At 37.4% G+C, this 21,592-nt stretch overlaps 1 protein-coding gene across 4 annotated transcripts in view; it reads right to left on the bottom strand.

Moving 5' to 3' along the window:
- The window catches only part of Pdfr (Pigment-dispersing factor receptor), a 36,550-nt gene extending 25,233 nt beyond the window's left edge, over positions 1-11,317 (bottom strand). For all 4 annotated transcript variants that reach the window (XR_012993768.1, XR_012993767.1, XM_076324391.1 and 1 more), the window contains exons 1-2: positions 11,110-11,317; positions 8,884-8,991 (exon numbers count right to left, since the gene is read on the bottom strand). Coding sequence is in view for 2 of the 4 variants with exons in the window: in XM_076324391.1 (XP_076180506.1) it covers positions 8,884-8,991; positions 11,110-11,191 (190 nt within the window). In the remaining 2 variants the exon portion in view is untranslated. The remainder of the gene's footprint in view (positions 1-8,883; positions 8,992-11,109) is intronic.
- Positions 11,318-21,592: the final 10,275 nt, after the last annotated feature.

Below are 21,592 nucleotides of genomic sequence, written 5' to 3'. Positions count from 1 at the left end.
CGTCATTGTTAATCCTCCTCGTTCGTTCCTCGTGTAACGAAACCGAACGTCGAAGTAAAATTATGAAATTTTCAAATCGTCCTCTAGAAAGATGATACACTTCCTTGTGCAGCTGTTAATATTTGTCCCGTTTCGAAACTACACTTCAGTGTCGGACTATTCAAATTTCTGGAAGAAATAAAATTTTTCCAGTACTGGATAATTATTCGATCGATTCGCCATCGATCGAGAAAGGTTTGCGTTGTTCAATTGCGATACATTCTTCGCTAATCCTATACATACTTAACGATCGAAGAGGAAAATGGACAATAATTTTAGATTTTTATCCGCTAAGAGATAATAAGAGTTAATGATTATCAAAGTAGAATATTTTTACATAAAGAACGCAGACGAGAAGACGAGTTCTGGGTTAAGGAGAATACGGTTCATGCGCAAGAAGGACATGGACAGTGCGCGTCGTTTTGGTCAGATGCAGGGCTTACGAATGCAGATTAAAATGTCCGACCCAGTACGACTCGTAGTTCTCTCCAGCTCCCTACGATATCTACAAAATTCGATCGATAGTGAGGACGAACTTCATTTGTTAATTCGATGGAAGAAATTGTCACGAAAATATACTTGTGTAATGTGCTCGCTAGATATTTGAAATCATTCGAGGCCATTTATATCGCTTTTATCGGTATTAGTAAGTATCGGTTAATTGTGCAACACAACTCCATTTTTCAACGATGTCGGTCTCGTATCGACAAGTATAGCTCTTGAAACGGAGTAGCAACATTAAGGAATTAATAAAAGTTACATCATCGTCTTCAGCGATGTCGAGTAATAAATACAAAGCGCGTAAACAGATTGCGCGAATATCGTCGACTTATTTTTATACCATAATATATAATACCAAGAGGAAACTCGTTACGATTTCATACTTCTGTTATAACTTTTTAACGAAGCGTTTATTTGTCCATGTTTGTGAACCTTTTTTCCTTATTTCTGCTCGTGGAACATTGTTGCGCCGGTTGGTCGTTTAATTCTGGAACACCCTGTATATAAAAACGAATACGTACATAAAAATCACGATAAATAGAACCTCGATGATTACACGAGAATCGCGTTCGTTCGAGGAATTTCTCGCCTCGTTTCCCTCTAATAATCGAGATTCTACTCTGTATCGGACATCGGTAAAATACCTTTGGCATTCGAACGATATTTCCTACCCGCGAAAACGTCGTACAATTCAGCTGGCTTCAAGTTAAATTTAAATTGCTCTTCCATGGTCGTTTCGAGTCCTCTTTGTTTTCTTGCTCGCTGAAACTTCCACACATTGCATTCAGAATTCCCAGCAGCGTCTAATTGGAATTCTTGGAATTTCCACGAATGTGTTCAGTCGCTGAAAATGGTAACTACGATCTAATGGTACGAAAAAGAAATCAAAGGGAGACGCAGCACGAGCCAGCGGTAACTTTCTTTTTATAGAGAAAGCTACGTCTCTACTTTCGATGAACTTGGAAAATATTCTTGGTGAGATATTGGAAGATGTCGAACTTTTCCAAGAGCTATAGATCAGCTGCGCTGTCCGTGTCGCGCATTAATCGAACGTGGATGGTTGCTATTCAATTTCAGAGATGAGAAACAAGTCGATGCGGAAACCAGTGAAAAGATCCTAGGTTTCGATCGAATAGTTGCAACTTCGAGATCGATCGAGTAACGGTGACACGGACCTCTCGGTGTAGTTGGGCGCTGATAAATAAATAAAACTCGACAACCCGAGTACCCGAGTACTGGCTGCAAAGGCTCCAAACATTCGGATAAATGGTTTTCCACTACTCGCGACACAGTTTCCACGGATGATTCAAATGGCACGGGCACTCTTAAAGCTCCGAAAGTATTCGTCGTATTGAAAAATTCCTTTATTACGATGCAAGAAACAGAGGAGCAACGCGACAAACCCGTACAATCATCGTCAAACTCGGTACGTGCCGGTGAAACTGTTCGAAGAGCCATCGAACGTTTCGAAACGCTTAAAATGTATCGTTTCGGTGGTGATGAATTCGAAACAAAGTAGGGGGCGAGAGAATACGAAAAGACAGCTCCAGAGACAGGAGGGGGGGTAGAAATTTTACCGCGCTGTTAGCGCTGGCTAACATGTCGCGGCGTCATCGAGTGCAATCAAAATGTGGAGAAGTGGGTCGAGTGGTGCGCCAACACCGGTGCACCCCGATTCAGCATTGCCGAATCACGGTTCTCATTCGTTCTGTCTCTGGTCCGCGTTATTGTCGTCGTGGAAACGGAAGTGCATCCCGAAGGCCGGGGGGCAAGTTCAAGTAAGCTCCATGTGCATGCGAATCCCGGTTACGAATCGATGTGTCGGAACGCGAAACGTTAAAGTGGAACGATTCGAAACCAGGGCTGCGTGTCGAGGCTGTCTTTTACCATTTGTTCCGTTTCGAGTGGCTATTCCAACCGCCGAATATAATTAACACCGAGAAAGAACGTAGATTTAAACGTAACCGAGTACCGTTCCCCGTTACTCGACTTTGCGTCTCAACGAGACGCAACAATCCTCGTTTACCATTCTGCTACGTGCCTCGCGATCTCCTTTTTCATACATTTATTTTATCCACCGGTGAATTTAATCACTTGGAATATATTGATTTCGAAGGATAAATTTCAATGTCATGTTTCCAGTCTTGTTCAAATACGTCCAATGAATCAACGATTGTCGGATCGATATGGACGAGAAACGTAAGAGTTTGTTTAACCTCTTCGCCGCTCAGTACCGTGAACGGAGTTGAGAAGTTAAACTCTAGGAGGAATTTCGAATCGTGTTGGATCGGATGTTTCAGTTGGCCTTCAAAGGCCTAAAAGTAAGCAAAACTTTATTAATTACGATTTAACAAAATTGTTAGACGCTGCCCGTATTTCCCTTCCAGATGGAAATACTATTCAGAGATCGTAAATTGTCGAGTTAAATCGGTCGTATCGTTTCGAATTACACGCATTTTTGTTATTGGTTTATTGTACCTATTTCGTAATATAATCCGGATAAATTATACACAATAATAATTATTATTATTAATAACAAATAGAAATAAGTATTACGATTATGTAACATTTTCTTGATTGTTCATCCTACACATTCGATGAGTCTGCTCTTTTAATAACTTCCCTATCGAATCTACGCTACATAAAGGCCTGGTTCCTTTGGCCCTTTGTTTTCACGTACTTATCGTTCCATCTGCTTTTTTAACAACTTTCTTTTAACAAATTCCTTTCTCAAGAAATGATATCGTATTAATATTTTACGTGCTATAGCTACCGAAATTTTCGTCACTTTCTAACATCGTTCTTCAGAGTGCGCTATATTTTTCTCGAGATTTGCACTAACGATACCTTTAATAGAGTTTTATATACACGAGGAATTTTTTAACGCGATGAAATCCCCATATTCGTGATTTCGTACATTTCACATGGATATGGAGATTCTACTCCTATGCAAAGTAACCGCTTAACAACTGAATGCGGAGATCCTCGTTGAGAATTGAGAGGAGCAAAGATTTAATTTCTTTGTTGGAACGCTTATCGTCTTATGTACTTTTTTAACAACTTTCTTGTAGTACGATGTCTTATTTATATTTTAAATGTCGGAGCTACCCAAATTTTAATCAATTATTTGACTTTCTGTTTCAGAATATGGTATATTTTTTTCAGATCTGTAGGGAAGATATTCTTAATTTTACTTTATACGCACAAAGAATTTTGTTGCGCGAGAGAAGTAAACTAATAGGTTGTTCGATAAAAAACAATAACTTGTATGTATTTAAAAGAAAACCGATAGTTGAAGAAAGAGAGGAATTTTTAAAATTGACCACACGTGTAGAATAAAAACTTAATTTAAAGCAAATTTCATTACGCAAGCAATTGGAAACAGTCGTTTTGACTGGTTGGTAAATCTAGTGTTAAATCCTCAGTTTTGGCTTGCATTGCATTTTAGCCGACTAATTTGCATCCAGGTCGCGTCGTATCCAGTCGTGGAAACGAGGCTGAATCGAATACACCGACCAGAATGGGAGAACGACGACTGTCACATCTGGTTCGGTATTAATCCACGCTATGCAAATTCCTTTTCAGCTTCTACCTGAACGACGCGGAGCAACGAAAGTGGATGAATTCAACAGGCGAGAAATTTGTCGATGCAAAATCGAGCCGGTCAATTTCCATGATCGATTCAACGATACCTACAGGCAGGTATCTCATGGAAACAATATGTATCGGTTATAATCTCGATTTAATTTTTCTCGATCGTACCGTATTTTTCAACGTTTGTTTAAATTTGGTTAAATTTGTTCAAACTCGATGTTACAAACTGTCTGGAACGATCGATCGATTCGAAACGAAGCAATCAGCATACGTACAAGCAGATGTGCATCGAATTAAAATTAGTCGGTTGAAATAATTGCGTACAATGCAACGAATCGTACATTGGTTAAACGAAAAGGTAATTAAACAGAAGAATACATGAATGCGAATATCCTTAAACCGGTTACACGATACGGTACTCGCAAAACCATTACAACGATTGCAATCATGAATTCGATCTTGTTTTGTTATTTGTTTTTACTTGCTACAAAGCGAGTAATTTACTTTGACGAATCTAATTGCTACGAAAACGATTATTGTGTTTAAAATAAAGACGCAACTGTTGGGTTAATTTATACATTGGAAGTTCGTTTTTCATTTTTGTAAAATTAAATATTCTTTTCATGGCCAATAAAGTAATCAAAATTGTCGAACTTGTATTATTTAAAATTCACCCCTTAACATTGAAAATCAAGTGCACACTCTTTACTTTTACTTGTTCTACAAATCTGCAAACTTCGATGAAAATCGAAGGGTGGAGAGTTCGTGGATGTTTCTTGTTAATTAAATTTCATTCGTTTTTGTTCTGGTAACAATGTCTACACGTTAAAATAATTCGTGTTGTAATTAAGAAGCTGTTATTCGCCTTTTTTATACTCAGTAATAAATTTAGTTAAAAGTAATAAAATCGAAAATACTAATCACGTGGACGTTATGAACGCTACGCTTTAAAAATGTTTTCCTCGTAAATTCTCGACGAAGAACAAATTCTTGACCAACGATATATTTCACATGGATGATAGCAAGAAGATGGCCGAAACGATACAGTAACAATGGAGTAGCCAACAAAGTATTCCATGACTCCTTCTTCGGAGTTTCGTTACGGAGAAAAAGCTTGGAAGTTACGTGGTCTCGTTTCAGTTTCTTAACCGCGCAAATATGAAAATGCAGGTTGGAGAAAATAGCTTTTCTTTGAGCACGGTCCTGAATCTGCTTCCAACTTCGTTTCGCTATCGACGGCAGTACGATGACGTTTTGTCAGCTAAAGGAAAACCTAGCGTTTATTTTCTTCGATATGTAATTCCTTCTACAAACCGTTTCCCGGTGGAATGGTTTGAAAAGTGGCGGTATTGAATTTTCTCGTCAGTTTAAATGCCAACCTTGCTGCTCGCGAACGAAAGAGGTGGGCAAACTGTACGATATTTTTAAACGAACACAAATGAGCTAAATATTGCACTCTCGATCGAGTGTTTTTCTTAATGTTTCGAGCCTCGATTGAGGATCATCTTCGACGCGAAATAATCGATCCAAAAATAATTAATCACAAAAATGAATTAGAAATTATTAATGTATAATATATAATATATGGCAGAAGATTATCGTGTAATAGAATTATATAGATAATATATAATGTACCAGAAATGTTTAATTATGTATAAAAATCTAAAAGGCTGAATTTGAAAAAGTAAGAAGATTGAAACAATAAAAAAAGTTTAACGACTTAAACAAAGTTTCTCATGTTTGCAAACGTCATAAATGCATACGATCCTCGGTCTGCTTATAATTTATCATTCGATTCCGAAAACGTTAAGATCTATAGAGAAGAAATAATCGCACGTTTCAAAACGAGAAGAAATATTTAAATAATTTTTATTGGTCTTGGTGACCAAAACAAGAAGATATAATAAAACATTTTTTCTTGGCCTTGGTAAAGAAAACAAAATCTTCATCGACGAAACATGCATCGCTCCCTTTATTTCGTCACATTCTACTTACTCGTGGTAAGTAGAATTGGATTACCATAGTCAGATCACGCGTCGCTCAATTCCGGACCAGTAATGGAACGTTCGAACGAGATTGAAATACGATCAAGAATTTCATAATTTTCGTAGAAATACTGTAGACAATATTGTAATATTCGTAGAAAAATACTTTCATGGAATACCATGTAAGTTCCGTTTTTTTTTTAATTCGTGTAAAGCGAGTCTCTAATCGAGGAGCGTTCCCCTGTCGATAAATCATGAAATCTTCCAGCGAAGTTCGACGCGCAAAGCGTCTTCTTTCAATAAAGCCTGGAACTATGGCTCCAGAATCCGTAATTACCAACGATCTGTTTGCTATGCAAATGCCTCTTTTAATTTCGAAGAAACCGTGAGGGTAGATTCACTCCCCTTCTCCCTTTTCCTCTTGAAGCTGAGCGATGAATTAATTAATCAAACAGTTTTCCGAGCTAAAAAATAATAAGGCTATCGAGCTCCTGGAAGTTTCTCAAGGCCTCTGCTATGGAGTCTGCCATCGAGAAAACGTTCCAGTCTTAACGACGTCTACAGTCATTAAAGAGTTCTCAGTGAACAGCGCGGTGAAAAAATCTCTGGATAAATAGCTGAATCGAAGTGGTGATTATTAAACTTTTACGTTTCACGCGGTTCATTAACAGACTCGGTAATTACAACACGATATTTCCGGTGTCTGATACCTCTTTAACGAGTCTTCAGAAAAGATTAAAAAATATTCGCTTTATTTTTTTCTCATTCGTCATAGGAAGCGATCGTTCGAAAAATATTGTTCGCGAAAGAGAAAATATTTACGGCGTAAATTAAATTTCGAGAAATTTTGATAATTAAATAGAATTAATATTAATTAATAGAAAGCCGAGTAGGTTAATCGACGAAGCCCAAATGCTTGAATTTGTAAGACTAACCGAACTAACGACGAACCGAGTGATTCTGGATATATAGTACTCGTTTTCTTTTTAATTCTTGCTGAGTGACATTCTGAACGCTTACTTCTGGCTTGCAACTAAAACCGTGGTTTTCTTCCTTGGTTTCTCATTTAAAAGCGTTCAGACGGCTCTGGTTTCCTCATTCAAACCACTAAGGGGTCGTACGATTTTCGTTGGATCACAACTTGAACCATGTTCTTTGGAGAAATGTTTTCAATCTTCTGGGGCTCGTTGCTCGGTTTAGAAAAGAAAATACCTAGCACGGTTTTCAATCACGAATAACTGTAACGATTCCAAAAACTATAAAAAGGCTCACCGATACACTCATATACTTTAGAAGAAAGTTGTTAATCTTTTTGGGTTTGTAGCTCAATTTAGGAAGACAAATCCCTCAGTTATGAATAATTCTAACAGCGATACTAAAATCGTTTCGACGCGATTCTTAATCGAGTGAATAATTGTAACGAATGTGAAATCTATTGAAACTAAAAATTCATTACATCTGTTGTATTCGATTAACAGGGGATTTCTCGGGAGACTTTAAAAACTAATTTCCATCTCGTCTCCAACTTCTAGGTCTGTGAAGTGCTCGCTTGCTATTGAAAACGAAACCTGGGCGCTCCGAGCAATAAACTCTAACTTCTCTCGTGAGAATACTCTACTCCAGCTAAACGGATGTTAGTCAATACTCGTGTTAATATTGAATCGAAGAAGCTACTTGCGAACGAGTTGTATAACGACTTTCTTGAAACCTGTGAGAAGAAGAAACAAAGAGAACAAGGAAACAACAATTACAAATCGAAGCTGTTAAAAATTTCCAAATAAAAAATAGAAAAGAAGGAGTGTCTTCCGTGAAAGAAGAAAACTGATCCGAATAAAAATACAACAAAAAACCACTTAGTACTTTATCCTTTAACTGTGAAAAAAGTACCCCAGAAAGAATTGTATCGAAACAACGAAGAAATGTTAAATTTTCGAGTCTCAATTTTATTCTCTCGAGAACAATTTTTGTCAAAAAAAAAAATTGTCATATGTGGCCCAGTGTGCTTCATATGCACACAAACTTTCATTAAAGTCAGACTTGTAGGTTAGGAGAATTTTCTCGTAATACAATTTATAAAGACTTTTTTGATCCACTCGAGAAAAATATGGATACGTTACGTGTACGATACGTGTGCGATCGGTATTGCTAAGGAGCTCTTATCGTGTAGTAACCCGAACGATAACGTCACGATCTATCCAACAGTATTCCAATACTCGTTAGGAAGCCGGCTGAACAGATTTAGCGGAAACTCGACTACTTTCGCTGTATTGAGCGATCGTTGAATGCTTCATTTGTCAAGTTGGACCTCAGAAGCTTTTAAAGACTAATTTCCAGCCCATCTCGACTGCGGAGGCTCTCGAACCGTTTGCTCGCTTTTCAGAACGAAACTTGCGCGCTTCCAGCAATAAATCTTAACTTCTTTCATCGGAATACTTTCATTCTCCACAAGACGCGCCTTGTTCGTAAAACCTTTCGAATCTCGACGTTAGATTTCCGTAAAAACCTATCAAGAATTCAGGGACTGCTCCAACGTTCGGAACTTTCTTCCGCTATTTTTCTACCGTAATGGATCTTACGGAAAATGTCTCGTTTATTCGCGTAGAATCGTAAAATCGAGCGATCGTTGATCACCCGTGATGAGAGCGAAATTACACGTGGATTCTAATTATTCCTCCACCGTAGCCGGTGCACGGTGGTTTCGCTAACAAGCAATTTAAATGTGCATTCATCAATCGAGTCCGCGCTCGCGCGCTCGTGCACTTACTGGTCGTGTCGAATCCGTCCTCGAAGGGGCATCTCTGTTTGATAGTTGTCGAGGCTTTGGTCGGTGGCCAACAGAGCAGCGAGTCCCATGCCGGCTCGCACCACAGCTCTGCAAAAGGAAAGAAGAAATTTGAAACTCATCACTGTCGTTACGGATGCCCTTAGTGTGTAGCATATAAAATCATATAAAATTTGAAATCGAGCCGCTACGGAGAACCGAGAAGTGGATTCGCGTTCCTCCGAGACGACCACGCAGGGTCACGACTCGAGGTATACTTGCTGATTTTTTCCCCAAGAAACCACAAGTCTTCTCGACAGGGGATTTTCATCCACGTATCTGCCCATGTTTACATTAGATTCTGGATTTTTTATGAAAGAGAAGAGTAAAAATTGTAGGAATTGTACAATGTTGAGCGAAAGTTACTGTGAAAGTAACTACGGTGTGAATTACGGGAGAAAAGAAATTTTCTACAATTAAAAGAATGGAAGCTTTTGAAGTTTGAATGTTAATTTTGTTGGGCTTTTTTTCGTTTTTAGCGCGTTAGAAAAAATAGAAACAAATATTATATTTAAAAATTCGGTGGTTGGTGAGACAAAGGGATATCTGCTGAAGATTATTTTAAAATTTGAAGTAAATCGATATGATAAAGATTGTCTCTAAATTTGAAGTAATTCAAATATGTACTCGAAATTGAAGAGATTACGAAAGTTATATAAGTTCAATGGGATCGGTGCTACCAATCTCTTCGCTTTGTAGATACAACGCGATGGGATGACGTAACTTATAGTATAGTGCATTATAATAGCAAATCCTTAGAACGATGAAACTATTGTTGAGAAAATTGGAGTGCGTCCAACGTATCGAAAAGCGCACGAGTGCCGCACCGATAAATGCTAAAAGCAACAAGAAACGCATAGTTTTTTAAAATTAAAAAATCGTTTACGATTTAAAATAAAATCGTTTTACTTTAAAAGGAATAAAATTTTCTTTCTTTCCTATTCCGCAATATTGAAAATAGTCAGTTTAATAATAGATAATAAATATATATATATATATATATATATTTACGGTGAGAGATTACTCCGTGTATGCAATTATCTTGCAAGCTGTCCATTGAGAAATAAAATTTATTCTCGCGAGTCTTCCATCTGTTTGGAAGACTGGGGGTTTCGGTAGCGAGATTTCAAGGTAATCTGATTTCATTTCAATGGAACTGTGTATCCTCGTTTAAGTAGACGTGTATCGCCTAAGAAATTTCACACGGCACTCTCGGTCGAGGTTAGATGCGCGAGAATCTTTCCACAGATTTATTCTATCTCATCGGGAAGCTCGCATTTTCTACGCGGCAAATCGAGACGCGAGGAATGTCTTATTCTCTTATTCTCCGCGGGCTTGCCAGAAATTTCGAAACACAGTGACAGCTTCGAATCTGAAACCTGTCCTCGTAGGTTCATCCCTGAGAAGAGATTGCATTGCACCTGCCTCCTTCCGACCCTTGTTCCCCGTTCGAAAAGAGACTCTCCGTAACGACGAACGAATAGAATTTCTGAGAGTTTCTCGGTGCTACCGCAAAATTCCATCCGGATGAAATACTGTTTACACGATGACGAGTAACTTTGAAAAAAAAGTTCTATTCGAATTGTTGCAAACGATGCCTCTTAAACGAATACCACGACCGATGCACGCGTCGATCGACTTCGTTGCAAGCTGCAACGATAAACGTATAGTATTCCATATTTGGAACGTCATTGTTCGGTAGGAAATTCGTCAACGTGGTGACCAAAAATAGCGATCTGGGTTAGGTCTGTATTTGAATACCGTATGGAGATAATAACGAGAAATAAACGATTCTATTGTACTGTCAAAATACGGTCATTTCTGCTTTCAAGTGACAGAATCGTGACGGTTCGCTCGAAAACGGGGTAGGTAACGATTTTTATCTCGAGCTGAAACCTCGTGGGTATTGTTCAACCAGATGGTATTGTCCAAAATTATGAAGAAAATGTTAAACTTTACCTACAAGTAAAATTGTCACCAGAGAAATTACCGTGCCATTTTCCTATTTCTCAAACTCTGTAACTTCAAGACCTCTCTCTTAATCGTGCGTCGAGAATACCTGTTAACCTTCGCTCTCGACGTACTTCAAGGTTATTAAAATTGCCAAGGTGTTGATAAACAATTTCGAAAAATTCTTTACAAAGCAGAACAATCAAAATCGCTACTCACCCCCTTCCTGAGGCACGAAATCCTTGTACCTCGCGCTGCAAAAGTCCCGAGTGTTGTTGCCGATGGCATTAGGCGCGTCCATGATTCATTTAATTGTCCATAATCAGGTCCTTTTGGTTGCGTTCCGTCTCTACAGCATCCTTGTTCATCCTCTTCGGTTTCCAAATCGATAGAGATTTCGGTCAGGACTTGTAACCGATGCCCCGTACCGCGTTCAGCTGTCCAATCGAACTTTAAACCGATCACTCCCTGGTCTGTCGCGTCTCTTTCGCGAATGACACGCCGATCGAGTGTTTTATCTCGCGTCTCTACCGGCAAAACAGGGTGGGGCAATTTTTTTTCTATCCCGATGGACACACGGAGCGATTGTCCAAGGCCTCTGACATTTTATTCCAGGTCGCTTGCTACACTGGAGTCACGCGAAGATGACAATTTCACCATTGTCTCTCTCGTTATTGGTCGATGCTTTCTCGCAATGTTTATCGATCACATGGTTATCCTCCACCGGAAAAGATTTTAATTTCGGTCTTTCGAGAACTTTGGATATTCCATTTTCGTCCTTTGAAAGTCTACACGTTGTTGATTCGCAAGCGAGTGGTTACAATCTGTAAAGTTTGAATTTAGCAAAATTTAAAATCAATTTGGACTAAATTCGATATCGATTTGAAATCACTTTCTATCGTTACTGGTCGATGATTTCTCAATATGTCTATCGAAAAGTTGTCCTCGACGAAGAATAAGTTTAGTTCCACGTTTCACGAGTCGTTTGACTTTTCGAGAACTTTGGATGTTCCATTTTCGTCGTCTGGAAGCACAGTTAATTCCGAAGAGAGTGGTTACGATCGATTTGTAATCACTTTTTGGAAGTTATTGGTCGATGCTTTCTCACGATGTCTAACGAACAGTTGACCTGGACCAAGAAAGAGGATTTCAGTTCCTTAATTCGAGAGACGTTCGGCCTTTAGAGGATTCTGAACGTCCCATTTTCATTACGCGGATGTCTATCCGCGGTTAATTTCAAAGAGAGCGGTCACGATCGATTTGTACTCGATTTAAAATTAATTTAAAATCAATTTCTGTTGTTGTTGATCGATGCTTTCCCACAATGTTTAACGAACGTTTGACCTCGACCAGGAAAGAGGATTTCAATTCCTTAATTCGAGAGTCACTCGGCCTTTAGAGGATTTCCAATGTTCCACTTTCATCGTGTAGAAGTCTACGCGTGATTAATTCGGAAAATAGTGGTTACGATCGGTTTGCGATCGATTTGAAGTCACTTTTTATTCATCTTCTGCACCACATCTGGATGTTACATTACGTTAAGCTGGTATCGTGTTTTAAAGTTTGCAGAAAACCAACGAGAACGCGAAATAAGAATCACTCGTGTGAAAATACGAGAGGAGAAAATTTCACGCATCTGTAGGATTGTTACTGATTCTCGGTTTCTTGTTAGTCGACGATTACACGTTCATTGATACGTGTATCTTCATGAATCGCTTCCCACCGAGCAGAAACACCTTTCACCTGTAAGATAAAAATAAATATTATTAGTTCTCTTCGCGTCACTTCTTTCGTGTTATTTTCTTTTATAATATTACGTAAGGTTTTCTGGTCTTCTGTCCATCTTCGGAGCAGAAATAGAAAATTGAGTCGAAGCAAACTGACGCAAGTCGAGAAATGATAATGTAGAAATAATTGTTTATAATATAAAAGACTTCTGCATTCACGTACTTGTATTCAAGTACGAAAGTGTTGTACAGAGTCTGTACAATGTACATTGTATTTGATATACAAATCGTATACAATACTTTTATACTTGATGTATACACTCTACATGACACTTTTGTATTGTATTTTTAACGTATAAACTCTATAGATTATACTTTCATACTTGAGTCTCTTACATTTGCAAGGAATTATTCTACTCTCTTATCGTTTTTCTTGAAATTTCATATATTATTAGTTTATCACCTAATATTTTACGTTTTAAGCCTATAATACATCATTTCGATTCGAATAAGTATTAAATAATTAATTTAAATAATCATTTTACTTATCACTTTTCTTAAAGTTTCATATATTATTAGTTCATTATCTAATATTTTACGTTTTACCCGAGAAAGTCGACGATACATTATTTTTGTTCGAATAAGTCTTCCGCGATTATTCCGTAAATCATTTGTTCTTAGTTTCTTTGATATTACTTCGCGATAAACTCCGGTCGTTTGAGTATCGGAGATTAATTGGTCTCGTGAAGCAAAAGGTCTTGTAATAATAACTTAACGTCGACGGCAAAGGGACGACGTAACGTAATTTGCAAAATATGACGCGGCGGCGCGTTAATATTTCGATTAATTGTAATGAATTGTATTATCTCGTGTAATAGATTTATAACGCGTAACAAACGCCCGTTAATGCGATTTGAATTGGTTCGAGCTTGAACGCTCGAAATCTACTCGAAACTAATATCCGTGATTAATTTATCTTTGGTGTGACTATACGGGAACGGAAATGTGTTGGACGAAGCATCGACGTTAATATATTAAAGAGGCGTGACAGTGAAATGAGATTTTACCGCGAGCATCACTTTTGCAAGCTCGTAGAAACGTTTGATACGACGAGAGATTCAAAGCGTTCCTCTGCTTTTCAACTCTGCCCCTGTTGCTACTTTGACCTTTTTCCAGGAGAACAAGTATCAAAAGAAACGGACCAACGTGTTGCAAAGCTAGTATTCGTGCTTACTGTAAATTTACACGATGTAATTTTACTTTTAAAACGTCTTGTGTAACCAGCTCCGAGCGAATGATAATTATTTAAAAATGAAGTTACACGATGTACGATTATTTAAAGACGAAGTTACGCGATGAACAATGATATAAAAATGAAGTTACACGATATACGATTATTCAAGAACGAACTTAACGCAACTTGTATAGATAATTTCAAAATAGAAATCGAAATCTCGACACGTGATGTTTGTTCAATCCTCTAAAATTACGTACGCTTATAGAAGATTAAAAATAGTGAATAAATTGTTGCCTGTTATCGTTGATTTCAGTGTTTATATCGGACACCACTCACGACACCAAGTCTGTCTATAAAGAGAGAGTTTGCGTATTAATGCATATTTTTCTACTACTAAAAATAACACGGAACAATCGAGAGTTAATTGTCTCATTTTATCCTCTGAAGATATTGAACAGTTTACGTCACCCATCGAATAACTTAATGAAATCACTTGTAGTCGGTTTCGTCGAAACGATTTTAGAATGAAAACGCGCCCACGTTAGACCAGCTGCGAAATTACCAGTGAGCCTCGAATTTCCCGAGGACCTTGTAAAGTGCACCACTCACCCTCGCGTTAACGACTCGATGCATTCCAACCGGCGTTCACTGGCCTGAAAATGATTCGTTTCCGTCTATTTTATAGTCTCACGATTCTTTACGTCCACGCGAGCTAACGACCAGAGATCACGATCCAGCTCTTGTTCCTTTGTTTCCCCTTTCTTCGACGAAACTAGCATTTCCCAAAAAGAAACTCCTCTCAAATGAGAGGAACTCTCGCTGTATTTCCCGTATTATATCGCATTGTATTTTCTTCGCCGCGAATCTCGGATCGAGCCAAATTTCTATTGTCGATTCTCGAACTTTTTCGGGAAGCGAAAGTTTTGACACATTTGATGAATACTGGTATTGTTTGTTATTGGACAGAAGAGCAAAGATCGTATATATATATATATATATATATATATATATATAATGCACGAAAGAAAATACAATAAAAGTGAAAGAAAGAGAAGGAAATAATAGAAAGGGGAAGAGAGAGAGACAGAAAACAATGGCAATGTCTTTTGCAGTGTAAAGGGAGGGATTCGTTAAATCTAATCCTGAAGGTTTTAGAAATTTTAGAAATTTACAACCAACAATTGAATATCATATATCGAGAATTAAACTGTAAAGGGAAAAGGGCAGAAAGTATACGAAGGATAGTAGTGTAAAATGTATTGAGTTTTATATATTTATGTAGATATTCCAATATGTGTCTTTGTATTTGCTTTTCTAAGTAGAAAAATCCGAATTCTTGGATCATTTAAGTAGTGAAACCGTGCAAAGATCGGACACTGTACGATGACGGAGATGTTGTTTAATTTTTGTAATTGTTTCCAAGTAGAAGAATTGAACGTATGTTAGAAACAATATACTGGTACCATACTGGTTAACGATATACCGGTTTCTTGCATTCATAAGAACTTCTAAGTAGAAAAAGTGAACATTGGTAGGACTGTATATATGGTGACCTTTTCTAAGTAGTACAACCTAACAAAGCTCAGACACAATATCGTGATACCAATGTTTCTTGTATTCGTGGACTTTTTCTAAGTAAAAGGACTGAGCAAAGATCAGACACGATGCAACAATGGTAACGTGTCTTAACTTTTACAGTTGGTGAACTTTTCCTAAGTAGAAATACCGAGCAAAGATCGGACGTCGTATAACGGCAGCAATGTCCGTAATATTCTTTCAAGTTCGCAACTAAAAAGTTTACTTCCAAGTCATTTTAAATTTATATTTTCAAAAATATAGCAATTATCCGCTACAAATTTTTCCAGAATAACTCGCAATAACATCTATTTTATGTCGTTTCTCAAAATCTAACACAGACCTAACGACCAATTGCAGAAAATTTCTCACAATTTGATAATTAAAATATAGTACACCGTCAGATCCTAGATTTCTTCGATCGAAGAGACAAATATACTCATTCGACGGATAGTCGAAACATTATTATAAATTTCAAATACTTAGACGTTCAATATTTACACAGTTTTATTATCACTTATTTAAGAAACACCAGTGATGAAAATATTATATTAATTTCTTTCCCTTCGTGAATATCAACTAGGAACCATTTTGCACGCAAGAGAATTGTATATTGGGGAGCGAATCGAAAGAGGAGACTTCGAGACTTGGCTGCCACTTAGCTGCAATTTATTTATTCACAGGTTCTCCTTGACTGAGCATTCATTCTCGTGTGAATGTTGCATCGGTGCACCGTGGTGGCTTCTGGGAACGAATGGCTAACGGAGCTGCGAATTTACATCCCCGAACGAGGAAACGTGACTCCTGTCTGACGGCTCGTGACGCGATTAAGCTTTCGGTACTGTGGAAATTGCCTGCACGAGTACGAGCGTAAAAACGAGAATGTGCTTCCGGCGGTAATGACTCGACGATGAAACCGCTGGAGTTTTAATTTCGGTTTCGACCCACTATGAATGCACCACGACCGCGAAATTGATCCTGGTTTTTTCCTACAATTTTGCTGTCGGCAAATGTTCAGTATCGCAAACACATCCACTCATTTCTCACACTCGAGAATTTTATTGCTGATAAGTTTCGTAATTGCTCCGCATTTATTTCTATTGGGAATTTTGTTTTCGCTATTCGGGCAAAGCTTGTTCGAGTTAGCGCTTCGGCAATGGAACATTTCTGTAATTGGAAAATTCCGTTGTTAATGAATCGTTACTGGGAAAATTCCGCTGTTAATGAATTGTCACTGGAAAAATCCTGCTGTTAGGGAATTGTCGGTAGGAAAATTTTCCTACGGAAGGACAAAAATGAACAATTTTCTCAGTGGAAAATTGTAGGAAAAATGTTGTCATCGGAGAATTGAATAAAAATTTACCTTTTCGGTGAAAAATTGTACGAAAAATGTTGTCATTGGAAAGTTTGTGTCACTGGGAAATCGTATTAACAAGAATTGCACAATTTTTTCGATAGAACATTGTATGAAAAATTTTTTCATTGGAAAATTTGTATATGAGAATCACTACATTTGAACAATTCATTTCGTTATTGAAAAATTTAATTTTTAAAGAAATTTATCATCAGAGAATTGCTGGAAAAATTTGACAGTGAAAATTTGTAACTGGAAATGCTTATTATTGGTAAATTTTTGTACTAAGGTTGTAATGGTGACATGTTATTCTTAAATAATTTTTTCCTTTATTCATAAATCTAGTGACGTCGTAACAATACAAGCAGACAAGCTTTTTCCCGGAAAACATTGGCAGTGAGAAATTCTATCCAAACAATCACTGGTTGACTACAGAAAATTCTACAGTGCCCTTTGAAAATCAATCGCAAATTTGAGCGAAACCTTGGTGAAGAGAAGTGACCAACCGTAAATAAAAAAAATGCAATCTGAATATCCGAAGCGTAACGTTACTTCTCTTAAATAGAAAAAAAACATTGGTACGCGCAAACACAGTTTAAAGAATGATATCGTATTTAAACGTATATTTAACTCTTTGCTAAAATTGATAGATTAAAAATATAAAAAAAATTTAAAAGAAGAGTGGTGTATGTAAACGTTGATTCGTAAAATTCAAGTGGTGATTTTTCAGTTGAAAATGAGGCTGAAAAATACCGTTAACAATGGTGTTGTAAGGAATATTATCGAAAGGAATCCGTAACAAACAAGAGAAATAGCGTCTCAATTAAAAGTAAGCCATTGTTCGTCGCAAACAAGAAAAATAAGGAAACTGGAAAAATATATTCCACGCGAGTTGAACAACGCACAAAAACTTGAACGAATAGAAATAGCCAGCTCGTTATTTCAAAGTACGAAGCAAATTCCACTTTTAAAACGAGTCGTCACTTGCAACGAAAAATGGATTTTACACGATAATGGGGGACGATCGATCCTGATAATGACTCGATAAAGATGACAGTTCAAAGCACCGTTTCGTTGAAGAAAGATAATATTTTGGTGCCTACATCTACTGCACATCGAAATAGAAAATTTCACAAGTTCAAAATTAATATAAAAAAAAAACACAACTTCAACCATTGGAATACAAATTTTTGCCACAGCCACCCTGTACCCCGGACCTTGTCTCCACGGACTCTCACTTTTCTTAAAATTTAGATCATTTTCCAAAGGATAAGTTATTTCCAGAACGAAGATAGTGCGAAAATGATATTTCAAAAATATTTAGATTCCAAAATACATTTGATACATTTGAAAAATACGTGTGATTGGAGTTTCGTTTATAAAAACATTTACTATGCATCGGTTTAATATTTCGCGGAGGTCGTACATCGGATACGTTCGACGTATGTTTTTCATATTTGCACGCGTCGTAAATGGATAAAATCCACACTATGTTCGTCCCTTATCCACACATCACGTGCACGGACACGTATACGAATTAATATCTTACTTTCATTGTCGCTACTTTTTCCAGCAGAATGTGGAGGGATCAATGACTGAACCTCGCTATAAGTACACGTTGACAACCTCGTTTTCACCGAGGGTCGATTACCAACTCCTCCTCATTAACATTTGAAAGCAGCCGAGGGTAACAAGTACGCTATGGAGAGTAGGTGGCTGTTCCAAGTAGCGATCACGTGCAACTCGCATAATGTGAACCGAACTTCGCCAAGTTTCAAGGAAGGAGACGTATTTACCAAATGAGACGTTCTTTGTTCCACTGCTCGAGACAACTCCCGATAACGTCTAGAAAGTAGCCGATAGGATTGGAAATCGATCAAGGCGAGAAGATCCTCGTGAAAAATGAGAGAAAAGACACGTGCACGAATAAATGATCAATTTTTACAGACCCTTGCTTCCGGTTACTATCTCTCGTGAATCCTGGATGGGTGAGAAATTTAAGATGGAGTACAATTTTCCAGTTGGAACGACAATCCGTTGTATTCTTAAGACGTTGGAAGTTTTAGCTATTATCCTTCTGGTACCCATGGTTCTTTTGACAAATTTTAAATTCGAAGTGATCGTTGGACAGCGTTAGGAGCAAAAATTGAATTGATATTCAATTTTTGTATTCGAATTTGCTCCAATATATATAAATGATTGATATACTATCATTATTTATTTAATTATAGTATGTATAATTTATTTATATATAATTCGCAACGAACATCGAAACACAGGAGCATTTATTGGTTACGAATAGAATCTCGTTAATTACTGAATATTTCGCGTTAATGAATTCTTAGCATTTAAAAGTGAACAGTCGTGTAATTGGGCGTATCATTCGATTACTGTTGTTGTTTGTTTCAAGAGTATCGCGAATTGGCTCCAGTCACCTACATTTTCTAACTCTTTTGAAAATTAGTAGACAGACCTTGTCATCGCAGAGGTGGAAAAATAAAAATGTAGAAACGTGAAAGAGAATGGAAGAACGTGAGGGGACTGTCGAATTCTAGATGATGGTAATTTTCACGCTCCAACGGTATCGAAAAATTAACGCCATTTGCAATCCTCTTTTGTGCCTTGACACAAAATTACGGCACCATTCTGCGAAGTCTGTTAATCTTATTCGACAATGGAAACGCGATACAAACCTAAAGAGAGAAAAATAAAGAAATCGACTAACAAAGAACCGTGTGCACGTAGATAGCTTTTCAAGGTCCGAAAACAAGGTAAATCGATTCGATGGTTACCAAAAAGAGAAGAGAAAAACAAATTGGGACTCTTCCAGGTTAATTTCTGTACCACGATGTACAATGTGTACATACGAAGATCCCTGAATGGCCTTGAGTCTCTTTTACACTTCGCGAAAGAGAGAACTTCTACCTTTGATTGATCCAGAGTTTGAACCAATGGCTGGCAAATTTTATTTCGAATAATGGATAAAATTTAAAGATTTATTCGCACATGACGAATAAAATTTAAAGATTTATTCGCGCGTAACGAGCAAAATTCAAAGATTTATTCGTACGTAACGAATCAATTTTTAAACGAAACAGCATTTATTCGTTGTTATCGAATCAATCGTTACGTTCGTGCGACTGAAATTTTATTCTATATCGGTTGGAATCAAAAATTTATATTAAAGGGCATCAGATGTGCCCTTTTTACTTGTGATAAACAATCGAGCAAAGAATCTGTACTCTTTAAAAAATGATTCTTAAAAGTCGAATCATCGTTCCTTAACAAATACCTAGTTTCTAGTTTCTCTTATCAATAGCAATCTAGTTCTTCTTATCAATAGCGATCGATTGTTCCCTGTTACACTCTCGAAATGAAATTGTCTTGAGAACCAATGGATAAGTGCGATCCTGTCGGAGAAATAAACTATTCGTGTAAAAAAGACACGAGACAGAAATGCACGATGCAGATACATTCATACATTCTGGCAATGATCCAGCGAGAGTCATTTTCTCTTTATACTTCACTCTCGAGGCTGCTTGTTGGTCGTGAAAATTCGACCGGTGCCGGGTGCTCCGTTTTTCTTTTTCACGTTTTTTTTTTTTTTTTTTTAACAAACCTGCCGTAATTGCTCCGTGAAAAACGGTTGCTGAAATCCTTGAAAATTTAAGATAAAAATGGTGGAAGCACGCATTCTACGGGTGATTGAATCCTAATTATTCATAAACCACTGACAAAAACGATCTCACACCCAGAAACGAGTCAAAAGTACAGAATACATATTTTGTTCAATAGTTTCCTTGAAAACGCCTTTAAACATTGAAATTACAAAAACATCGTTTCTTTTTTTTTCAATTGTAGATCTCGACGCAACGAACGAAAGCATCCAATGCATCATTGTTATAAAGTATCGTTTGAACAAGTACTGTTGACCTTGAATCTATCAAAAACGATATAGAAAACAAAAATTGTCCCATTTTTTTATTTGCCACCAGAAATCGTGCAATTTCTTTCTTAGGCGTTTTCTCGTATCGTATTGTCCGTTTTTATTTATTTCTACAAATCACGGTACGAATAATAGACGAATAATATACAAACACGTTTAATTCTGCATCGATAAGATAGAAAAAAAAGTTGATACCGTAACTCGTAAACTGACGTAGTGACTTGAACATTTTTTATTTATTTTATTCTTTCATTCACGAATTACGTCTCGAATCGTCCATAACTCGAAAACTAAGATATATGGTATACAATCAATGGTTCGTAGGACATTTTTCACTCATCTTAATGCGTAGATTTACTCTTACTTAGGGTACGAACATATAATTCTGAATCATTCTATACTCTTACCCAATGTAAAACGTTCTCCGATTAAAACGATGGTAACGAACGTGTTAAATTCGTTCCGGTTGCAAAAACGCTGATCCAAGATCAGTCTGCTTTAATCGGAACAATATTACCAGCTAACTGTTTGGGAGCTTTCTTCCTTTATTGGATTCACGTTCTCTCTCCGTGAGTTAATCCAATCGCATTATCGGCATCAGGACACCTGCAGTTGCGTTCGCGTACGTTCCTTGAACCACCGCTATTTGCCATTACGCAGTTACGTTAGAAATTTCTCTGCTCGTTAAACTACACGAACAGCGACAGCGAGATTCACCGTGGGAACAAAGGTGACGAGAACTTCTTGATGAAACCTTAATGAGTTTCGTTCCCGATGAAACTGGAACTCGGAGGGAAACCCAGGGGGACAGGGACGTATATAATTCGCGAATTAGGTTCGTTTCGCAGGAGCTATTCTTCGCT

This window comes from Ptiloglossa arizonensis, chromosome 12, assembly GCF_051014685.1.
Source record: "Ptiloglossa arizonensis isolate GNS036 chromosome 12, iyPtiAriz1_principal, whole genome shotgun sequence".
Classification (NCBI taxonomy): Eukaryota; Metazoa; Arthropoda; class Insecta; order Hymenoptera; family Colletidae; genus Ptiloglossa; species Ptiloglossa arizonensis.
Note: the sequence above shows the minus strand (reverse complement) of the source record. Positions and strands in the feature narration are given on the sequence as shown.